This window comes from Calypte anna, chromosome 14 (genome assembly GCF_003957555.1).
Source record: "Calypte anna isolate BGI_N300 chromosome 14, bCalAnn1_v1.p, whole genome shotgun sequence".
Taxonomy (NCBI): domain Eukaryota; kingdom Metazoa; phylum Chordata; class Aves; order Apodiformes; family Trochilidae; genus Calypte; species Calypte anna.
In genome coordinates, this window is record NC_044260.1 from 8,391,923 (window position 1) to 8,414,237 (window position 22,315).

At 40.7% G+C, this 22,315-nt stretch overlaps 2 protein-coding genes across 5 annotated transcripts in view; one reads left to right on the forward strand and one right to left on the reverse strand.

Moving 5' to 3' along the window:
• Positions 1-2,669: 2,669 nt before the first annotated feature.
• DEXI (Dexi homolog) lies at positions 2,670-8,830 on the reverse strand. Its single transcript, XM_030459899.1, has one exon. It carries the CDS (start codon positions 8,350-8,352, stop codon positions 8,071-8,073), a length of 282 nt encoding a protein of 93 aa, XP_030315759.1. The 5' UTR covers positions 8,353-8,830; the 3' UTR covers positions 2,670-8,070.
• A 1,303-nt stretch (positions 8,831-10,133) lies between these two features.
• Positions 10,134-22,315, forward strand: part of CLEC16A (C-type lectin domain containing 16A) — a 49,580-nt gene continuing 37,398 nt past the window's right edge. For all 4 annotated transcript variants that reach the window (XM_030459711.1, XM_030459709.1, XM_030459710.1 and 1 more), the window contains exons 1-7: positions 10,134-10,375; positions 16,127-16,255; positions 17,596-17,729; positions 18,471-18,619; positions 19,254-19,359; positions 21,080-21,203; positions 22,067-22,241. In XM_030459711.1, the coding sequence (XP_030315571.1) occupies positions 10,296-10,375; positions 16,127-16,255; positions 17,596-17,729; positions 18,471-18,619; positions 19,254-19,359; positions 21,080-21,203; positions 22,067-22,241 (897 nt within the window). In that variant the 5' untranslated portion in view covers positions 10,134-10,295. The remainder of the gene's footprint in view (positions 10,376-16,126; positions 16,256-17,595; positions 17,730-18,470; positions 18,620-19,253; positions 19,360-21,079; positions 21,204-22,066; positions 22,242-22,315) is intronic.

Genomic DNA, 22,315 nt, shown 5'->3' on the forward strand with positions numbered 1-22,315 from the left:
AAATCTTGAAGTTACAATCTTCAAAGGTTTCTACTGTGTCTCAAGTGAAAATTTTAATTTTTTTTATTTATTTATTCTTATATCTGGTTTGGGATTTAGTTTCTCACTGCAGGCTGCAGCATAGGTGTATAAGCATCTGTTTTATACTTGACAGTGAAATCACTAATGTGTGGGATTTATGTGGCTTTCCTTCACAGAGTTATGAATAACTAGGAAATGACAGACAAAAACTTATTTCAAAGCATTACTGTGTGTCCTTGCTGCTGGCCTCAATGATATGTGGGCCAAACACTGGTCCTGCTGACTGTGATTGCAAAACAATTGTTTGCATTTTTCTTCTTTTTTTTTTTTTTTTTTTTGTCTTCTGTTATTTAAGCTCTGCAGACATGGAGAGTACTTCAGTTCATATAGAGACAATTGTCAGGCCTAGCATTCTGGTTCCCTGCCCAGGTACAGTCTGGAGACAGAAAAACAAACTGGAATTGAAAAAGCAAGGAATATTCAAAATTCCATGAATTGGGAAGGCAGACCTCTGCCTCATAGTTAGCACAGGGTTAGCTCAACAATCTCCTTGAAATCTCCTCTGCTAAAAGAAGCACTGACAATACTGACCCAAAGAACAATACAAACAAGAATCACTCAACTAGTCTCTCAAATACTCTCTTACTTGGTTTTAAAAAGAGGAGCCAAATTTTAAAAGTTCAAACCCACAATCTTTATGTTTTTCCCAGCAAATTATACTTCTTTGCTGAAGTTTCAATGCCTGCAGAATCTTGACAACAGGGGTGGAGGGTGGACGTATTAAGGAAGAAAGGAAGAAAGGTTGGTCTGGTTTGCTGTTTCTGTTAGTCAAAGGAACGAGTTATAGTATATGAAGGAAATAGTACAAGAGAACAAGATGGAAAACTCTATGGAGAATATGACTGTAAGTAGGATGTGGTATTTTTCTTCACTATCTGCATGGTTCTTCTCTCTGGCCAAACTTTACTCAGAGTAGGAACAAAACCTCATCTGCACTCCCCTCTTTCAGATGCTTGAATGGGAGGTAATCCAAGACAAATTTTTTGTGATGTTCCTATAAGTCTGCAGATCTATAGTGTGCCCCTGTCTTGGCTTCCCCGAATTACACTTTGGATGACAAATGCCCTTCTAGGGATATATTCTGTAACTACACTTCAAAGTAACTGAATCTGAGAACATGCTAAATATTACACAGGCAGCTGAATGTCACACGTCTGGACTGATCAAATCATGTTGGGTATACTGCTGTTTTCTTTACTTGAGTTGGTGGGAGATGTATGTTTATAATGTACAGATTGTAAATGGTGATACAGTGTTTTGGTTCTCATACATCTTTTTAAAAGTCTTAATAAAAGTGAGTATTCCTTTTTTTACAGTAGCTTGTAGTAGCTGTTCAAAATATTTTTCATTTCTCTCTTGGAAATGCCACAAAACCACTCTTGGCTTCTGCACATGATGACATGCTCAGTGCTTTGTATTGGAGGTTAATGGAGAGCACACTGCATCAGGGAGACAGGTTGGTCCTGCTGGCACTTACCAGTTCAGTGGTCTGGAAATGGAGAAATAATTCTTTCTTAACAGGCAATAGAATCTTGCAATGCTAACTGACAGACTTAAGTCCAGAATTAGAAGATACAGAAGTGCTGACTGAAGCCAACCACTAGTAACAACGAAAAGTTCTTTTCATCCTTTCAGACAGTTAAAAGTTGCAGTTAAACATTCTAATATTAATCAAGGTTCAAAGTTTGGATATTCTTCTGGCACAAAGCTTACGCAAAATGCTTTTATCAAATGAGTGTCTTGTGTATAGAAGACTGAATTCACTGGCTATGCTAAAAAAGATGTTTTGAAAAGTGCTTAAATGGGGATTTAGTTCTTAGAACTTTGTGCCCTAAGTGCCCTTGTGCCTGAATTACAGGCCAGGCATCATATGGAACAATAGCACTTGCCAGTGTTTAAAGGCCTCAAACTTTGTCTGATTGGACCAATCTTGGAGAAAAGCCACTAAGTTCAGTCACAGTGCTTTACCTCTTGCAGGAGCAGCCAAAAATTACATTTGGAGCACAGAATTCTGAGGACTGGGAAGTAATTTCTACTGCACTAAGGGTTTACAAATGCCATTTCAGTATAACATACTAAGATTATCAGGCAAAAAATGTTTTTATACCAAGTTTCTTTGTCATTGTTTTATGGGGGGTCTATACCATCACCCTCTTGTTCCCTCCCACTGGCTGTCAAGAAACTTGGGACACCAAAAGCCTGAGCTAGGAGCAAATGGTAGAAATGCAGACTGCAGAGGACAGTCATTATGCAGGGACTTCACATAAGATGTTTTCAGTTCTGCTTTATCATAAAAGTTATTGGTCTATCTTAACTGCCCAGTTAAGAAAACTAGATTTTTCTAAAAAATACAATGAGAATAAGGCAAAACCAGTGCAATACCACACAGTGTGGAATTCCTGGTGCTTCAGTTCAGGTCTGGTTTTTTTAAATAGTTGTTAATGAGAAGTATTTCCTTCCTGCTGGGCACCTCAGCAATCTGGAACTACTTTCAGGTATCTGTAGGTAAACTGGAATTTCCTAGAAGGCTTATTTCAATTATATTCCATTCAAATTCAAAGAGAACAACTCCAACAGACAACTGCTTCACATTTTCATGGAAAAGTCAGTCTTTATTGTATTGCTTACACGTCTTTACATGGGAACATGAGCTTAAACAATCTGCAAAATATCCTCTGTTAGATAATGAATCCATCTGACTTATATAAAACTCACTCTCTGAACTATTTCAAAACTCATTATTTAAATAAAGTATCTTACTAGCACAGTTCTAACTGTAACACTGCCCTGAACAGAACCTGCTTGCATTATTTTCCCCTGAGAAAGCATTGTCTTTGAACTACTGGCTGGTAGAGTTTTCAATGTATGTTTGTAAAACTTAAGTAGCACGTCCATTCAGGTAACATAGTATTTATTCAAAAGTTTATCAAATCTGAGTAACATCTTGATTTTTTGTTATACCATAGCTTTTATTATTTGTTCATTCAGTCCATCCCAGAATTACCTATGGAAGACCAGAACAGTGCATGGGTCACTGCATTTAGTGCACACTCAAGAGACAGTGGTCATGGAGAAAAGTCACAACTGACAAGGTCTGATGACAATTTTTCTTATTGTCCCCTTGTCCTTCTTTTTGTCTCCATGTTTCTTTCCATGACTTGATCCATTAACCTGGTCATAAACCATTTCAGGTGTGTAATGAATCTGTTTAAAAGAAAACACATACAGAATAATCCTCTAGACCTAAAATTAACAGAGAAGTCACTGTGTATGTTAGATATAACACTGTGCACCTTCTTTAAAAAAAAAAAAATCAAATCAAAACCTTTTGTCACTAAGAATAATAATTATTTACTTTTCAAAGTCCTGAACAACTTTTCAGAGAAACCAATGTAACAGTTTCTGTTAATGTCAGACCACACTAGTCCTTAGTGTAGCTTTAATAGAGGCATGAAGAGATTGGTGTGAAGTAAGGGTTGCTCTTAATAGAGTACAACCAGCTGTGACATACAGCTGGAATAACCAATTTATGCTAGGTTTGATATCATTAGGCCTACCTATTAAAACTGAGTTTTGAACTTGTGACATTTTCTTTACTAGATATTGTTCATTAGACTGTTGTTACTTTTTGTGTAACTGTGTTAATTATGTATTGCCTGCCTTTGATGTAGGTGCTGATTTTGGTCACTTTTTCTTCTTTAGAGAAGCTTTGTTTAAAGCATTTTGAATCCACTGGTAAGTAGTTACAAAGTTAAATAACATGTTGGGGTAACTTCTTGGTCATGCTTACAAGAATGAATTACTGCTATAGTGCTTTATCCCAAATTATTTAATTTACTTCAACTGGATCAAAGTATCTGACAGCTAGTAATAGGTGTTTTTTGTTTTGGTTTGGTTTTTTATTGTGAACAGGGGTACACGAAAGGCTTGAGAAGCCTTCTTTGAGTGGAATCAGAGCTATGGATTATGGAGGTGCTGGGCACTAGTGACTGTACCCATTTAGTCTTGTGATTGTAAAGATGATTAATCAAATGTAATGTAGAATGGTGCAGATCTGAGAGGGGATGTTTGTGGATGAATCAGTGATGGAGAAGAGTTGAGGTACAGAAGATGAAGAGCAGGTCCCCTGGTGCCTGCAGCTCAGGAGATCTGCAGATACGTGCTGTGTGGAGCAAGTGTCTGAAGGGACAGCTGGTCCCTCCTTCCCCTCTGTAGGTTCTCCTGCACAGAGGCCTCCTGTGCAGCATGGGAAGGCAGGGGACTCTGCACATGCTAATCCAGTTGCATAATGGGAAGGAAGTGTATGGTACAAAGCTGTAACAGAGCTGTTAACAGATCTGCTTTAAGACTGGAGCTCTGTGAAAAGGCTCTCACTGGGCTGCAGGGCAAAACACAGCCTCCCTCATGTTCTGCACTTTTCTGTGCTTGGAGCAGAGGCTCAGCAGATTGTACGTTGGGTTGGCTGCTACCTGGGGTCCTGGGGCAGGAGGACTGGCACTGTTTCAGGTGTAGAAGGCATAACAGAGTCTGAATGAAGACTGAACTGCAATGGTCATGTGTTCTATGTGAGCATGGACAGCCTGAGGAATATGGTATCCCTCTCCACTGGAGCATACTGTCTCAGACACTAAGCCTGCTCTAATTGGTGTTATATTGATGAGATAGGGAGTAAAGCAATTTCCTTAGTTCAGGATTTAGGTGTTGGCATTCACCAGATGTGTTGAGTCACAAGTTTTTGAGTGCTGGATTCTGTTAATTGAAAACATTCATAATTCACCTTGATGAAAAAATACAGGTAATGCTTGTATTCTAAGATGAAAGAAATTGAGCTTTTGCTATTCAGTTTTGATTGTTGATTGCTTTTGCTCTTTTATTTCTGATGAGTAGAGTTCCTTGTGATGAGTCATATCTTACTTTAAGAAAGTGCAAGGAGAACAGTCTTATCACCTTACCCTCAAGGGTCTTCAAATATAATAACCTAGCACACTCACACTAAAACAATAAATGACATGAACAAGCTCAATTCTGCTCAGTTTATATAGAAGGATTTCTCCATTTGAATAGGGTAGGATGCTTCTTTGAGCTGCTTAGTTGTCTACCTCCAGTCTCTGCCACCAATTATACTCAGAAACCTGGACAGAATATTGCTCCTACTGAGTTTATTCAAGTGAGGGGTTTAGTTCAAGAGAGAACAGAGCTATTCTGTTTCACATGCTCTTTTTAACATCTAAATTAGCCTTTCCACATTTTGCAGAATGGCCTCTTGGGACTTCCCCCCTTTGTTTCCCTGTCATGCATGCCACTCACCTCCTGGGTGCAAGGCATTGCTTTCTAAATGTAAGGAGCACACTGCAAGGTTTCAGCTAAGGCTAATGATAGCTTTTTAGTTGTTCTCAGTCATCCCTGGTGAGTCACATGAACAACACTCTTCTTATATTTAATGCAAAGAGTATGACTATGTAGTTTTCACCTTTGATGGTAAAACTAAGACCTTCCTGCAGCATCTTGCGAATCCTCAGCACTTTGGGGTCTAAGTGGGTCAGGTGGGCAGCCTTCCTGGCCCTGTGGAGCACATGGGTTAATAGTTGTACAGAACTTGGGTCACTGCCAGGCTAGGCACCCGAGGAATCTAAATCTTGCTTATGAGTGCCTTACTTCTGTTCCCAAAGCAGGAAACACAGCTCCAAATTAGGGCCCTCTTCTGCTGCTTTGCTAGGGAGCTGGTGAGGAGAAATGGTACAGAACAGTGAATAAACCTGTAACCAGGATACTAACAGAAATTCTTTCATGCTGGCATGCCTGGTAGCTAAATAATTACATGATTTGTGGCCTGGTTGCTGCATATAAAAATATAATTAAGTATATAAATAGATGAACCATAGGAATAGTGAATATTTTGCTCAACAATAATTTACCTAATCTTAGGAATTGTGATTTGATTCTGAGTGGAAACCACCATCTAATGACAACTTCCAGATTAAAGAATTGAAACTGAAGCAGAGCTCCATTAGCTTTAGGTGGATATATAGACTGAGTGAAGACATCTACATTTTGATTCCTACATATGGAGTTAGAATATCAAGAGGTTTGCAGAGCTGTTTATCCTATTAATACAAGGGAAAAATCTTAAGGAGCCCGTTTATCTACATGGAACAGAGCTATGCTCAGAACCTATGCTCTATAAAACCATGTTTTCATGTAGTAGCAAAAATCCTCTGAGAAAACTTATGCCAACTGTTCTTAGGTCTTTCTGAAAACTAGATTTAACTCATCATGACAAATCCTAGCCAGTAAAAGAAGTTATTAAAAACAACTTCAAAACCCTGTACGGTTTGGGTAGTAGATGGTGTTGGGGTAGTAAGATTTAGGGCTTGGGGAAACGCATTTTGGGCAAGAAACTGGCCAGGACTTTCTGTACCCAAGATTTTGATCAAATTTTCTTTGGATTTTATTAATGTCTTTCCTGGAATACAGAGCATGTGTGTTACCTGCTCAGCTGAAAAAGGAGTGGAGCAGACAGGCATAAAAGTAGCCAACAGTTTTTGATGAGGAGTTTAATTCTGCTCCAGACCTACTCTAGCAGAAGTGATTCTAATCCAGCTGCTTTGGATGGACCATCAAATGTTGGCGTGGCCACTTTCATTTGCAGTAACTCCATGCAGTAGGATTTCTTCGTCAACAAAGGTCTGTGTCCCCCTCCATTTGTTATGTTCCTGTGTGCCTTTGACCAAGCTTTGCTCAGATGTGTTTGCACAATGTTACTCCAACACCAAGAATTTACATTTTGTCCTTCTAGATTACTGACCAAAACCAGCTACTATTGCTCTATATGAAATCTGAATAGAAAAAATCAGGAGATAGTTTTACCCTATGTGAAGGAAAGCACTACAGGAAAGGTTTGTTTTTAAATTGGAAGACTGATTGAAATAGCTTGCTAAATGGTGTTTGTCCAGTATGTTCACCATGGTTATGTTTGTAACCTTACAACAGAATTTCCTATTTCCATAATTTCAAACAGAAAGTAAAAAGGTACCCTGAGCTGTTTTTCAAATTTACAGACAACATTTTGCTAAAAATTCTACTGGCAGGTTTGTTAACACATTTTAATTTAAACTGTGAGTGTTTTCATTAACATACATTTGGCACAGAAAATCTTAGCTAGAAATAGTTTTCTATAAAATAAATATAGTTTTCTAAAAATAATTTTCTTCCTAATTGCATTTAAATGTTTTTAAATACTAAATCTTTACAGCATTGCCAGAGTTCTAATATCACTCAAAACTACAATAAAAATTGGTCAATCAACCCCTCATGCTACAATTAACAAGAGAGAAAAGGTGAGTGGGGTAGGTTTCTTATTATCCAAGACAGAGGTTTTAGAGAGCGTGTGATTAAGATGTATTTCTGGGTGGGATACCATCTCTTAATTTTAATAACTATTAGCCTGGATGTTCATCTAGATTCAGAGGGGCTTCCAAGACCAGACCTGCTGCAAACCTAACGCCTAGCAAAACAGCTGCAGAGGCTCAGGACTGTGGAAATTCGTCCTTACGAAAAGACATTCTCCTCGCAGTGCAGCGGAGGACACGGAGCGGGCTCCGCCAGCCCCTGGGCGCCCCGCGGAGGGCCCGGCCCGGTCCGCAGAACTCACCCATGCAAGACGCTGCGGCGGTGGCAGGGCCCGCTCCCTGTCACTGTCCCCAGCACCGCTGGCCGCTGTCCAGGACGAGCCCGAGGAAAAGACTGACTTTTCCGGAGAGCCCTCTGCGTGTCCGCGGCCCTGCCCGGAGGCAGCGGGTCCCGGCACCCCCTTTCGTCCCTGCACCGGGGAGTATTTGGAAGGGCAGATGGTGCGCAGGAGGAGGCGGGACGCAGCGAGGGCACGCCGGGGCCGAGACGTTCCCCGAGTTACGGCCATGTCGGGACAGCCGGCCTCTGCTCCGGACCGGGCGTCGTCACCCCGCAGTTGCTTCGGAGCGCCCCGGGCTGTCACTCCAAGTACCCGTCAAAGACATCCAGCTCGCTGTCCGTCTCGTAGAGCACAGAGCCAGGGTCGGAGAGCACCCCCAGATCCACCAGAGCCTGGTCCATATCCTCGGGCAGGAAGACGATGCCTACATTGAGAACGATGTACTCCATCAGGAAGGCATAGTACAGGATCAGCACGTTGACAAAGAACAAGCCCACGTAAAACATATAGGGCAGCACTAGCAGCGCATGGAAGGCCCAGGACTCCAGCGAATCCAGCCGTGCCGAGACCGCGGCGGGCATGCAGCCGTGCGGGGCTGCAGCTGGCTCCGGCGGCGGAGGCTGCGGGCGCCGCAGTGGGCACCGATCTGCCCGGCCGGCGCGGGGGGAGCGGGCGGCAGCGCGGAGCCGGGAGCGGGGCGCCCAGGACCGCACTCTGCAGTCCCGGCGGCAGGAAAGGGCAAAACCTCAGAAACAAACCCGGACCCGGACCCGGGGAGAGAAGAGCCCCGCAGGGGCGCAGCGGCGGCCGGCTGGGTCCCCTCCTTCCCCGGAGGAAGAGGCGGCCGGCAGCCGGGCGGCCAGGGCGGCTTCAGCGGCGCTGCCGCAGCCCCGCCGTTGGCAGGAGGCTCCTCAGGGGCATTTCCCGCCCGGCTGCTGCAGTCCCGCCGCGGTTCCGCGGCTCCGCTCCTCCTCCCGCCCGCAAACTTTGCGGAAGGAGCCCGCAGGCGCGTTGTCGCGGTCGGGGAGAGGTCCCTGCGGCCGTCAGCGAACCCGCCAACCCCGGCCTGTGCGGAGGGACCCCCCCGCGCCCTTGCCCGCCCCCTCGGCTCCCCGCCCCGCCGCCTGCCCTTGGCACATACCCCGGCTGTTCGCCGCCCCGGGTCCCCCAGCAGCACTGACCGACTTCGGCGTGTCCGGTTGACGCGAAGCGGCCGTGCCAGGTGTCGGAGCCTCCGCCGCATTCTCTGGCAGCGGGATTCCCGCTCCGCCTGCCCGGGGGCCGCTTGCCTCGGGCAGGAGGGGACAGGCGGCCTCCGGTGGTGCCGACCCTCGCCTCCCCGAGCATTTCAGCCGCCCGTAGGCAGGTTCTGTCTGTTCCTCGACCCTGGCAGCAGTTTTCTGTTCTGCTGCTGAGCAAGGTGCCCCTGGAACAGCCGGGGGGTGCAGAGGGAGGAGGCTCTGACTTGGGTAGAGGAAGAGAGACCCAGTTTTTAGCTATATAAAAATATAACCAAAGCATCATTTTAAACTTACGTGTAGGGGGTTCACACTGGCTGACATACTCTGCATTCTTTGTGTAGATTTAGTTTGTCCCCTTAAAACAGAAAAAAAAATTAACACTTGATCAAGACAGTCATTAATGGTTCTCTGTTTTGCTCTAATTTAGTTTTCAAGATGATTCAAAACTAAATGTGCAATCCTTACTGGAAAAACCCTAGTGGGAGGACTGACAGGGGCTGCATTTCCATTGCTGCATCTTGCAGCACCCTGTTACCAGGTCAGAACAGACGGAAGGTGAACAAGAAACGTCAGGGACTAAATTTTATTTCAAATCACGATCTATTTGGGAGGCATATGCACACGTGAAAAGGCATTTTTTTTTTCTTTAGGCTGAATTTAGTCCTTTATATTCTTTTAACTTAACAGTTTTCTCACGACCTGAGAGGACCTAACTCATGACTGCTAAAAGAGAGGGAAAGAATCAATTAAATTAAAAAATTAGCCAGGTCCTCAGCCTTCGAGACCCGCAGCTGCTCTCCTGCTCAGACATGGTGCTGACGAATGGTTGAGCACCTGCCGGACGGGGTCACCTGAGTTTGCGGCCCTCAGAGGAGGACGGCTTAGGGTTCGCGTTTCCACTTTCCTGTGGAAATTCTGACAGGAAAGAACAAAACCCCGGAGGTCGCGGGACAACAGGGCTCCCCAAAACGCGACCGTCTCGGCTCGGCCCGACAAAGGAGGGCGAAAGCCTGAAGGGATCGCACCCCCATCCCTGTTCCCGCCCCGGTGCCTGCTGGGACTTGTAGTCCGAGTGGAGCTGAAGGGGCCGGGCGCAGAACCGCCCTTCCCAGCATGCCCCGCCCGCGCGTGCGCTGTGGTGCTGGTGTGCACCGGCGGCTGCTGCTGTCGGGGCTGCTTCCCGGTTATCTCCCGCCCGGCCGCTGCTCACCTCCTGGCCGCCTGTTCCCGGTGGGCTATGAAGCCTTAGAGCCCCTGGACCGCAGCAGCCTTTCGCCGTCAGCATGTTCGGGCGCTCACGCAGCTGGGTGGGTGGTGGGCACGGGAAGGCCGCCCGCAGCATCCACTCCTTGGATCACCTCAAGTAAGCGCGGAGTTGGCCGCGGGCGCGAGAGGCAGCTGTGAGGGGAATGGGGGAGGGAGAGCTGTGTGGGGAGCGTGCGGCGGCTGTGAGGGGGCTCGGAGGGTACGAGCCGGTGCGGGGGGCAGTAGGAGGCCGGGCTCCGTCGGCGGAGCTGCTCGGGGCAGGATTTTTTCCCTCAGAGAGGGCTGCGGAGCGCAGTCGGGGGGGTCTCAGGGGAGGAAGGGCAAAGGAGGGGGGGGCCTCGTCAGGCGGCCCCCCAGCCCTCTCTCCCGCCTGGCGCGTGCGGTTTGGCGCAGCTCTCCGGCCGAAAGCTGCGGGAACGGGTCAGCAGCGCTGGAGGGGCACTCCGGGCTTCCTCACGGAGATCTGCCTCGTCCCAAAATGTCTCGGGGCAGACGCAGTTGCGTTCGGTGCTGCGTTCATGGCTGAGATAGGAGTTTGTTTGATTTTTAATAGTATCACAGACACATTCAGTGGGGTAGATAGTAAGAGGTGATAAATAAAATAAATTCTACGTTCCTCTTGAAGGGAGAACTTTTCTTGTTTTCGGGTAGTGGTTAAGACGGGGAAGCGAGGAGCCTGGTCCCAGCATGTAAACAACACAGACCTTGTGAGGGGTGTGTGCGGATCTCGGTAATTGGCGGTGATTCATGGTAGTCAGGACGGTGGTTTTGCAGGTCCAAGGGATATACCCTGTGAGAGGGCTCAGGAGCTGATGCACAGGTAAAGCCGTTGATCTTGTGTGTAACAGTAGTCTCCGGAGCCTGACATCCTTGGGTTACTGCTGACTGCAGAAGGTGAAATAGTTTTTCTCCAGCTCTGCCACTGGAGAATTGAAAGGATGGCAAGGGATAAAACTATTTTAAATTCTAGGTTCCATTTTAAAGTTTCTGCTCTTACAAGAAAAAAAATTACATCCACTGTTACAGATTTTCTTTCTGCTGAGCAAGAAAATGAGGTCATTAAGAGGGGGAGGCATTTTTCTCATTGGGAAGTAAGTGACTGGTAGTTTTCTACAATTAATCAGATCACAGGGAGGACATGAATGGGATCTGACAGTAATTAGTAGGATACACCTATAAAAGGTTTGGATCTTGCAGTGACTTTATCCAGGTGATTTATGGATTCTGATCCTTGTCTCTGGACTTGAAAACCATCCAAAACTAGCAAGATTAATTGTAATGCATTACTTTTTACCAAAGACAGGGAAAACAAATCTGTAAATAAAAAACTGGTGAGGTAGTAGCACTGTAGAAAGTAATTTTTAAATTATGGGTTGCTGTAGTAAGTCAGTGTGATCTGGCATTGCAGGAAGAAGGGGAGAAGTAATCCTCAGATGCAAATGTGGGGATGTTGTATTTAACATACAAGGAATAGTAATTGGGTGCTGCTAGTAGAGCAGGAATGCTGGTACATGATTAAATTTGAAGAAATTGAGTTTTGATTTAGAAAAAATAGGCTGGTGAAAGGGAGACTTTAGGATGTTGAACTCTTTCAGGCAAGAAAAATATCATCATATGCTCTTTCGGGGCCAAAGAGGGTAGAAGTGATCCCTGTTTGATTTGCAGCAAAAGGGAGTGAGGCTGTAAGTGGTGTGGCTTGTGTTTGACTTTTCTCCTGAAAATTGGAGTATACACTTCTATACTAAGTATTAGCTTTGCTTTGTTTGGTTTTTTGCATGTGATTTCTTTAATTATGAATTTTAAAATAGTAGTTAAAGGGCAGCCAAAACCTTAGACTGATTAGACTATGTATATTTTAAGTTTTAGTTGAGCTGGGATGTATAAATTGCAGCTACTAGCTAGATGTCAACAGAAAAGGTAACTACCTAGTGGTAAAGTGAAATTTCAGGCTTTTCTAAGGTAGCAGTTGAAGTGGGTAAAGCAACAGAAAGAAAAAGGGTCAAAAACCTTTATTTTGGAGTCATAAAAGGAAGTTAGTCTTGATAAGCTCATCCGATGTGCTGGCTACATTCTGATCTCGATTCCCCATGTGTTCCACGTTGATGAGTTGAGTAGCATGCAGCAGCCTTGCTGTTACAGGTTAGCTGAGCCTATGGAGGGTACATTATGCTGTGTTACAAGAGTGAAATTAGACCCCAGGCTCTCCTTATGGGAATATTGTAAATTTTTAACATTCATTATGTAAAGTTTAGCTTAAATTGTAAACAGTACACCTGTTTAGTAATGCTGAGAGTTACTGCTTTTTGTCAGTAAATGTTGGACCTGGAACTTCTTTTCCCACCAGCTTTCATACAGTTTGAGGCCTGCTTATGAAATTTTACTACTGAGTCTTTCTGCAAGCATGCAGAAGAATGGATTGGCTAAAAGGAAATGGTGAGGTTGTTGGCATCAACTGTTTCAGTACAGTCTCTTGGTCTGGTGAAAACAGTTACAGTGTAGTCCAGCTTTCTGATGCTTAGGCTGTGGGGTGCTATACACTGCCTGAGTGCTTCTGCCTATGTTTTTTTTTAATTTTATTTTTTCAGAGTACTTGATGGTTTTTGTGTGCTTCAGTTAATATTGGAGGGAATGTCAATGACTGAATAATTGGAGAATCCCTAAGTATTCTGGAAACAGGAACAGTGCTAGTGAATGCTTGTGAAAATAGTCTAAACCAACTTGTCATCTTTAAATGAAATTCTGCCTGAAACAAGGCCAGAATCCACTTCCTAGAGGTGGCATCCAGCAGTTTAAAACGACTTTTTTTCCCCCGTCCCTTTGTATATCCCCCGCTGTTACATGCTTCCAGTTCTATAAGCAAATGCATCAAGGCTGTTTTAGGCAACAGTCTGTTTGCTACATGAACGTGAAGCTAGTGCTTTTTCTCTTGAGCTGTGTGTTCTTCCCTTTCTCTTGTGGCCCAGCTTTACATGTAAGGTGGATGTTCTTGTGTAAGTCAGGGTTTCTTACAGTTCATTCCAGCTGCTGACCATGGTACTCACTGTACTCTGCTTTTGCAGCCTAGGAGCTGCAATTTATGGCTGCATAGTTCAGAATAATCTAGCCTGAGCACATTAATGAGCAGATCTCCTTGAGAGCATAACTGTTCCCTATCTCTCTATGAACTTTTACTTGGCACTGGAATGGATGAAGAGGACTTAGGTGATTTTCCTCAGTATTGAACTGGTGATATCTTAACTATTTTTTAAGAGTCAATTTGATATCTTTGCTGTTCCTGCTAAACTGAAAGGCTTTGGAACTTAGGCTTAGTATCTATTTCTAGATGAAATTTTTTTCTTAGTTTTCTAAGAGGTATTTTACATAATCCCTTTTATGTCCAAGTATGTTTTCTATTATTGCCTCTACAGTTGGTATTTCAATTGCGTACTGGTTGTGCAAAAAGCTTTACACCATTGGAGTTGGGTGCTGAGCATTTCTCACAGCTTTGTCACATGCATTGTCCATAAACACACATGGCTAAAGACTTTTTTTACAGCTGATTCATTTCCTGAAGTACTGTCCATGCTATACATCAAGTTTCCTCAATGAGAACAATATACAATTACCTGGTCACAGGCAGCATGAAGAACAAAGCAAGTTATGGTTAAGTAGGAGGGGTAACATTTGGGTTCTTGGCTTCCTAAACTCTTGTCTGTTTTAGTGTATTTTTATAAGTAGTAAGTAGGAAAGTAATTACCACACTTAATGAGATATGTTATGCATTTGAGCACAGTTCTTACCTGAAAAATGTTCAGAATTTTGTCTTGTCTGACAAAATCTCCCACTGATTTAGGTTGCATCAGGTGCTTTGGTATTTCCTGCATTGTAGGTGTTCGTTAGTTTTTTGTTTGTTTGAACCCAGTCTTCAGATAGAGACCGAGTTGACAAGAACCTCTTTGAGGTTTTAGCATTCTAAAACACAGACTTGAGCCCTTGTAATCAACATTTAAAAATAGGCTTGAAGAATTAATGTACATACATGGTTTTGCATGATACTTCATATTGTTGTGATATGTTGTTGCATGCCTAGTAAGAGAAACAAAGCATGTGCATGGTTTTTCCTTCATTTTCAAGTAATCAGATAAAGAAGTAGCTTGAAAGTGAAACCCAGGTTTTCTCTAAGTTCATCACTGTGTTAGCTAATCAAGGAACGTTGCAGCAATGATGATATTAATTAATATGGAGTTAATATATTCCTGACTATTAAGTTTTTTGTACTTTTGCATCTGTATTGCTCTATGTTCCGTGGACTCCCACGGTGAGATAATAGAATGTAATTCTTCCAGCTGCTTCACATTCCCAGAGTTCTGCTGTTGGAATAAACTTTATTCCCAAGTTTGCATAATATAATTTATTTAAGAGAAGTATATGTTCACAGCTGCAATAATTATATATGACTTAAAATAAAGAGGCTCAAAAATACGAAGTATAATATTAATTATTTTCTTTAACTTTCAGGAAAAATACTTGATATGCAGTGAAATGAACTGATTTATTTGCCTGATTTGTCTTCATCTGTTCATTGTTTCTTTAACTGATGCTTGCTCAGAACATGCAAGTTTTTGCTCCATTTTTTTATTCATTGCCATAATACATGCAGTGCTATAATGGGAAGGGTTTACAGGGCTTTTTAGGAGGCCCCATGGATTCTCATAGATGATCAGACTTAAATTCTTACATCTTTACTGTGAGTCATCACACTGTTACCAGAAGACTCTTGAGCTATAATCATCAGATTAGTTGAAGAGGATTTGCAGGTGCTCTTTGACTTGCTCTTACTGACTTCTGTTAGGGCATAGCACATGACCGGGAAGTTATGACTGTAGTTATGACATTTCTTAGAATGGTTTCAATCTGAGCAGTTTCTGTTCTGGATTTGGAAGATGAGTATTGATTAATGGGGGGAAAACAGCATGAAGAGGGAGAGAATTTTTTACTGAAGAAAAAGTGTATGAGACACGATTATTTTCCCCCTTCCTGTAATCTCTTCCCTATTTCCTCTTTTTTTTTCTCTGTTATCTGATAGATTAACATTTAATAGATGAGGGAAGTTGTCTTTGGTAGGATATCCTGTTTCAGAAAAAAGAGGAATGTATTTCTTTGACAAAGTAAAATTCTGAGACTTAGAAGCCTTTAAAATATTATTTAGCTTCCTGTCACCTGTGTAATATAGACATAAGATTTTATTAAAGCTTCACTGGACAGACTTGAACTCTTGCCTTTTGAGATAGTAAAGCTGGAATTTGCCATTTTCCCAATCAGTTATTTATGTGTTGGAAGGGCCAAAGAGCTGATGATTAAGCTTTGCCAAGATGAATGATTAGTCTTTGACAGACCTAATTATTAACAATGAAATTGATGCGAGTCTGTAAATAGTCTTTGCAGATTAGAGGAAGGGTCTAACTTTTATAGGTAGATTGGCATGTGACTCTTTCCTTGTCAGGTAGTGTATGCTTCTGTTTTGGTTTTTTGTTTTGTTTTGTTTTTTCTCATCACTCCTTTGACTTAACATACTTCCAAAGAAGTTTACTTGGGTGCTGTAAGAAGCACCATTTCTAGTCCTATATTAACATATGCATAAGCACTGATAAATCGCCTAGCTAGTTATGAATTTGTTCTATTTGTCACGTTCTGTTTAACAATTACTTTGCTCTCTTTGTCAATATTAACAGGAAATTTTAGAATTTAAGTTTTACAACGATTAGACATACTGTGTATGTGTCTGCATTAAGTTACAGTGACTAAGATAAGCATGGTGCATGTGAAAGTGGTAGGATAGCATATTACTTGTAATTATTTTTTCTTTTAGGTACATGTATCACATTTTGACTAAAAATACAACAGTAACAGATCACAACCGTAACCTGCTGGTAGAGACTATTCGTTCTATAACAGAGATCCTTATATGGGGGGATCAGAATGACAGCTCAGTGTTTGAGTAAGTACTTCTAAGAAATGTTAACTGTTTATTTATTTTCATTTGAAGAATGGCTAGAGTTGCCTGACCATCTAGTTCAAAAGGTTAACTCTTCCAGGGCTGTATTTCATGAGTGTAAGAAGAAAGCTGTGTCCCATAGTAGATGGGAAAGCAGGATTGTATTCTTGGGATACAAAGAAACAATTTTATTCTGTTAACAAGAAAGTGTCTCAAGTCTAGAGCCTCTTGCATATACTGCTTTGGTTGGCTCCCAGATTTTTTATATAAATACTAAATCTAACCCTATTTTAGGGCTCAGATTTACTCAGTACATTTATTAATATCATATGGTTTTGACTTGTTCACTTCATCTAAGGCAGTACATAGAGAACTTATTCTAGCCATGATATTTAGAGGTTTTGTTTAGATGTTGTTTTAATCCTCATAAAATAGCATGATAGAAAAACTTCAAATATTCACAGCTGCAAATCTGACTATTAATGACCACTGATTTTTTTATCTTTATAAAAAACACTTGTTTTTTATAAAGACTATGTGATTGAGAAGTAAATCTAAGTTGTTTGGGTTTTAGTTACTTGTGGTCAGGGTTTTTTTGTTTGTTTTTTTGGTTTTGTTTTTTATTTCAACATTATTTGATTATGATGTGGACTAAGAAAATGAACTGATTCTGATTATTCAGATCTATGCCATATCTCTGTCCCATTCCTTGCTGTGTTCTCTGCTTGGGAGAATTTGAGAAACAAGGTTTTTTGCAGTTAATGTAAAAACATTTTAATAGATATTTGTGATGTCCTGGTAGGAAAGTGTCTGTAGTGCTCTCTTTAAATTACGTGCATTTCTGGCTTTAAAGCTCTGCATGCATTCAATCTATTTGAATTTTACAATATACCATAAATTAAATGCTTGCTTCTAGTATGGAACAAAAATAACTAAAGCAGGTGAAAAATAAGGTATACAGTGTTGAAGACCAAAAGTGTGTTAGATTGAAAAGGGCAAGTGAGCAAAACATAACCCTCATTATGGACTCTCCACTTCAAAATTATGATTGCAAGATGGGGAAGCTGCCTGAAAAATTAAAGATACAAAAAATGAAATAAAGAGGCCCGATTTCTTGACATTTCTTGACCCTTTTCTGCATTGCTTGAATATTTAAGTGTCCTTGTTAGTATTTTAGGTTTTGGAAGATACTGTCTTGTGATACAGATAAAATGCTGCAAAATAATTCTTCATAACTGTAAAACATGCTAATTGTCAAATTTGCCAGGGATCATCCCTGATCCAAGTAAAGTTGTCTTCTGTTAAATACAAGAAGTGATTTAATGATGCCTCTTTTATTTCAGCTTTTTCTTGGAGAAGAATATGTTTGTTTTCTTCTTGAACATCTTGCGTCAGAAATCTGGTCGTTACGTCTGTGTACAGCTTCTGCAGACTCTGAACATCCTTTTTGAAAACATCAGTCATGAAACATCACTGTGTAAGGGCACACTTCTAAACTGTTTAGGATTAAGTGATATGATTGAATTACCTTTCATTTAATGAAATTTAGTCCTAGTGTTCCTTCACAGAAGAATGATGTGACGTCCTAGCAATCTTTTTCATTGAACATTGCTGAAAATGGTGTAATTTGACACCAAAATGCCTTTTAATGTAAATTTTCAGTGGCACAGAAGTAGTTGTTTGTATTACTGAAACACTTGTTTAGCATATTTCAAGGGGTTCTTTAAGCTGGCATATTAGTTGTGGTCTGAACTGTTCGCCTTGCTGGCTCAGATTATGTGGTGAACCTGTTGCACAATTTGTACTGGAACTGTTAAGACATAGTTAGGGCTGACATGCAGCCACTTATGTTTATTTCAAGGTTTTTAGAAACATAAAGAGCCAAGAGAATTTGCAGGTAATTCACAACTGTCATGAAGTGAAAGTCACATACAAGTCTTTGGGAGGAAAAGGAGAGTAGTTTTAAACATTGTTATCTGCAAAGCCGACATAAATTGAAGAAGCTAAAGTGTATTTTCAGTTGTCTTGTTCTCAGGAGAAAAGACCTTTGAAGGGAACAATTCCATTATATTACTGTCTGAAGCCATTGAGTTGTTTGGCTAAAAATTGGGATCATCAAGCATCAGGTAGTTTGTTGCTAGCTGGCACTTCAAGTACAGCTAGTTAACCTATGATTTTTTTCTTTCTGTTAACCTCTGTAATGTTCCTTATTTTCCAGACTATCTGCTTTCCAATAACTATGTAAATTCTATTATTGTCCACAAATTTGACTTTTCTGATGAGGAGATCATGGCATATTACATATCATTTTTGAAAACTCTTTCCTTGAAACTCAACAATCATACTGTACATTTCTTTTATAATGAGGTAAGTGAAGAAAGAGTTGCAGTAAAATGAAAAGAGGACTTGAATTAGAAATTGACAGCAATTTAGGACATGTTCTATTTAGTCCCTTCTATCAGCATGCCCTACATTTATTTTTTTATATGATAATATCAGTAATTGAGATTTCATTTGCAGACATCTCTGCAAAACCATGGTAAAGAAGGTCTTTGTCCTCATATAACTATAATAAAATCTTGAGCTTAATGTTATATGGGTCTGTTTCAGTAGTTCTGAAGTCTGCTTTTCCGATAATTCAACTTGTTTATGGCTTGTTTTCTGGTGCTCTTATAAATAGAATCGTTTCTGCTGCACCACTTGGTTCTAAGAGGCTTAATCAAAGTCTGAAAAGCCTGAGAAATCCAAGGCCAAAGTTGAATATTCCTTGCTCCACTCCACTCTTTGCCAGAAGAGGGCACTACAGCACTGAACATGTGTAGCATTGTCCTCTGACGCTTGAAGCAGAGCTACAAATTCAGCTGACTCTGCATCCTAAAATAATTTTGATTAAATAGAATGTAAAATATCAGAGTAATGTGGGGAAAACATTTTCGTAGAGAATTCCAACAATATTCAGTACATGCTTTGGTAATCCATAAATCCTTTCCTCTTGTTTCAGCACACGAATGACTTCGCTTTGTATACTGAAGCTATTAAATTCTTTAACCACCCAGAAAGCATGGTCAGGATTGCTGTTAGGACTATAACTTTAAATGTCTACAAAGGTATGCTTTTTATATACTAAAAAAGGCATGTGTACAAAATGCTTGTCATTGTAGTTCAGTTCTCAGTTATTTACATTTAAGGGTTTACTGTCTGGTTTATGAGATTGAAAATCTTAGCATGTTGACATGTTTCAGATGCACATTTTGTTTTTTATGAAATAGAAAGTCAAATCTACAGTATGTACTTGTAAACAGTATTGTTTCCTCACATATGAAGCTGTTTCAAAAACCACACAAACAGTATCAAGCATACACAACAAACTTTAGCTTCTCTTCCAACAGAAGTCAGAATGTGTCTCTGTTTAAAAAACAGCCAGCTAAACAAAAACAAACCCCAATCGAAGTTATTTGGGAATATCAAGTATTTTTTGCTTATGAACTTGAGCTTTAGTGTGTGAGACAGTAACCTTGTTGGCTACATCACTCCCTTTTGGATTTGAAGTGTTTTAGAATATGATTGTAGGGCTCCTAGGTGCAGCAATTGTTCCAGTCAAAAGGAGAGCTGGACCATTCCCAGAGGTGCCCTGGGAGGCTGTGGGCACAAGTTCCTGTACTTGACTTACTAGTACAGCATAAGAAAAAAACCAAAACTTCCCAGTGAGAATAATAAAGCACCACAGCAGGTTTTCCAGAGAAACCCATTTGGTTTGGGTCTATAAAATCTGTGATAGACTGAAAATACGTGATCTCTGCAGAAAAAACAGATGTGTACTCAGAATTACTGCTGAAATAAGTGTGCTGTGAAGTAGTATGTATTGTGTAATCTGTTCACAGAGGGCTTCTTATTTTTTATTCCATTTTAAATTGTTACATTTTAATTTACACAACTTTCTATCAACTGATTTGATGACAATCTTCATAGGAAAATAAGATCTGTTTTAATACCATGAACTATTTACTTTGTAAATAATTGGATAGGCAGCATAGCAGATAGGTTCTTACACTGTTGACCACAAAGGATGAAATGTCCTTTGAGTGTGTTGAGAAATTGACACTTGGTACTTGTTTTCTACTTCAAGGAGCTGTAAACCCAAATGTGAACTCACAAAAAGAAACCTTCGTATTCTATTTGCTATATATTTATGTTACTAAATATTTTTATGGCAAAAGAATGTTAGTCTAGGATTTTCATTGAATGCTGTGATATAAAGGTTAGAATTGAAAAAACACAGCTCATATGTTCAGGTTTCATAATTTTGACTACTATCTGCATATATTCTGATCTAACACCTGCCCTGTATCTTAGCTTAGATGCTTTGTGCTTTAGCTTCTGAAACCCCTTTAGTGGATGCCACTATCCCAGTTCCTAATCCTGTTAACTGTTGTCTGTTTTTCTTGCCCTTCCTTCACTGATGATTCCTGTGTTCCTTAATGCAGTGTCATGTAAGTCTAACTAGCTTGACTTTCAGCTTTACTGCTTCATTCTTATGCTTTTTTTTCTTTTACTTTTAATAAAGAATGCTAAAAACTTTTTCTGAAATCCACTAGTTTGTTTCTCTTCAGACCTACGTAAATACATCAATATTAGGCTCATTCAAGCCAATTAAGAATGGGTAAAATGCTTTTTTAGATGTCCATTTCATGCATAAGACCATGTAAGGTATATATTTGTATGAAAAGCTAGCATGTACTCAAAACTTCACAATACTTTTTAGTAATTCTTTAATGGGAAAAAAATTGGCAACTGATCTTTTTTTTCTTTTTAATTATTTCTCTTCAGTGGACAACCAACCTATGCTGCATTACATTAGAGATAAAACTGCTGTCCCTTATTTCTCCAACCTCGTGTGGTTTATTGGAAGCCACGTGATAGAACTGGATAACTGTGTGCAGACTGATGAAGAGTAAGCTTTTACAAATGCTGGGTATTGAACAGAAATGTGCTTCCCAGATGTTGATACTCTCCTTATTTTGTTTGTAATAGTCCAGTTAAGTTAGTTTCTGAACATATTCCTTTGTAGACTTTGTTCAGCCTTGTCATTCTTGGAACATTTTTTAGTATTTCTTCAAACTAGTGGTTAGTGCTGCATGCCCTATATGTGCTTATACCTTACAAATAAATTAGTGTTTGGCAACATGCTTTTTCTTTATCTTTGTTTTATTTCTGCCAAATTCAGTAGATACTCAGAAGAAATAAGAAGTTTTTTGTGCTTCTCAGTTTTACTAACTTTGTCTTGTTCCTTTTCTCTGTGTTATTTCAGTAGAGCAGGGATCATAGGAAAGATTCTAGGAAAAAATGTAAATGATGGACTTTATTTGACATGTGAACTGGCCTGAGATTCCTGTGTAATATTCCACAGTCAGCTATGGAAAGATTTTGATGATTCAGGTTGTTCTTAGTTTGCCTTCTCACCCTGTTAGAATGGGCAGCTGTTTCTTGCTTTCTTAAAGTGAAGATATAGGTGTTAGATACAATACAGATTTCTTCTTGTACTTTTGGAAACAAATCTTGCGATTTTTTGTGCTGGGTTTGTGAAAAAACTGGCAGTGGAAGTTGAAGTTCTGCAAGAACTTCTGAAGACTTAGGGAGAAACTTACACGTTCATCCTGAAGCACATATTTGCCTGAATATTCTTTGATAACTCCATTAGTTGACTTTACTGAAAATACCGTGTTTAGGCCAGTGATCAGTGGAAAAGATGAACATTTAAGTTTTTAAGTCTTTGACAACTAACTCTATCTTTGTTTCTTTTTGTTTTCTTTTCAGGCATAGGAATAGGGGTAAACTGAGTGACCTGGTAGCAGAACATCTTGATCATTTACATTACCTTAATGATATCCTTATCATAAATTGTGAATTTTTAAATGATGTGCTGACAGACCACCTCCTGAACAGGCTCTTTCTTCCCCTCTACGTATATTCATTAGTAAATCAAGATAAGGTAAGCTAATAAAATTGGGCTGTTCTTACTCTTGCATATAACTGATGAATATATTTGGGGAGGCTTTTTAAAGT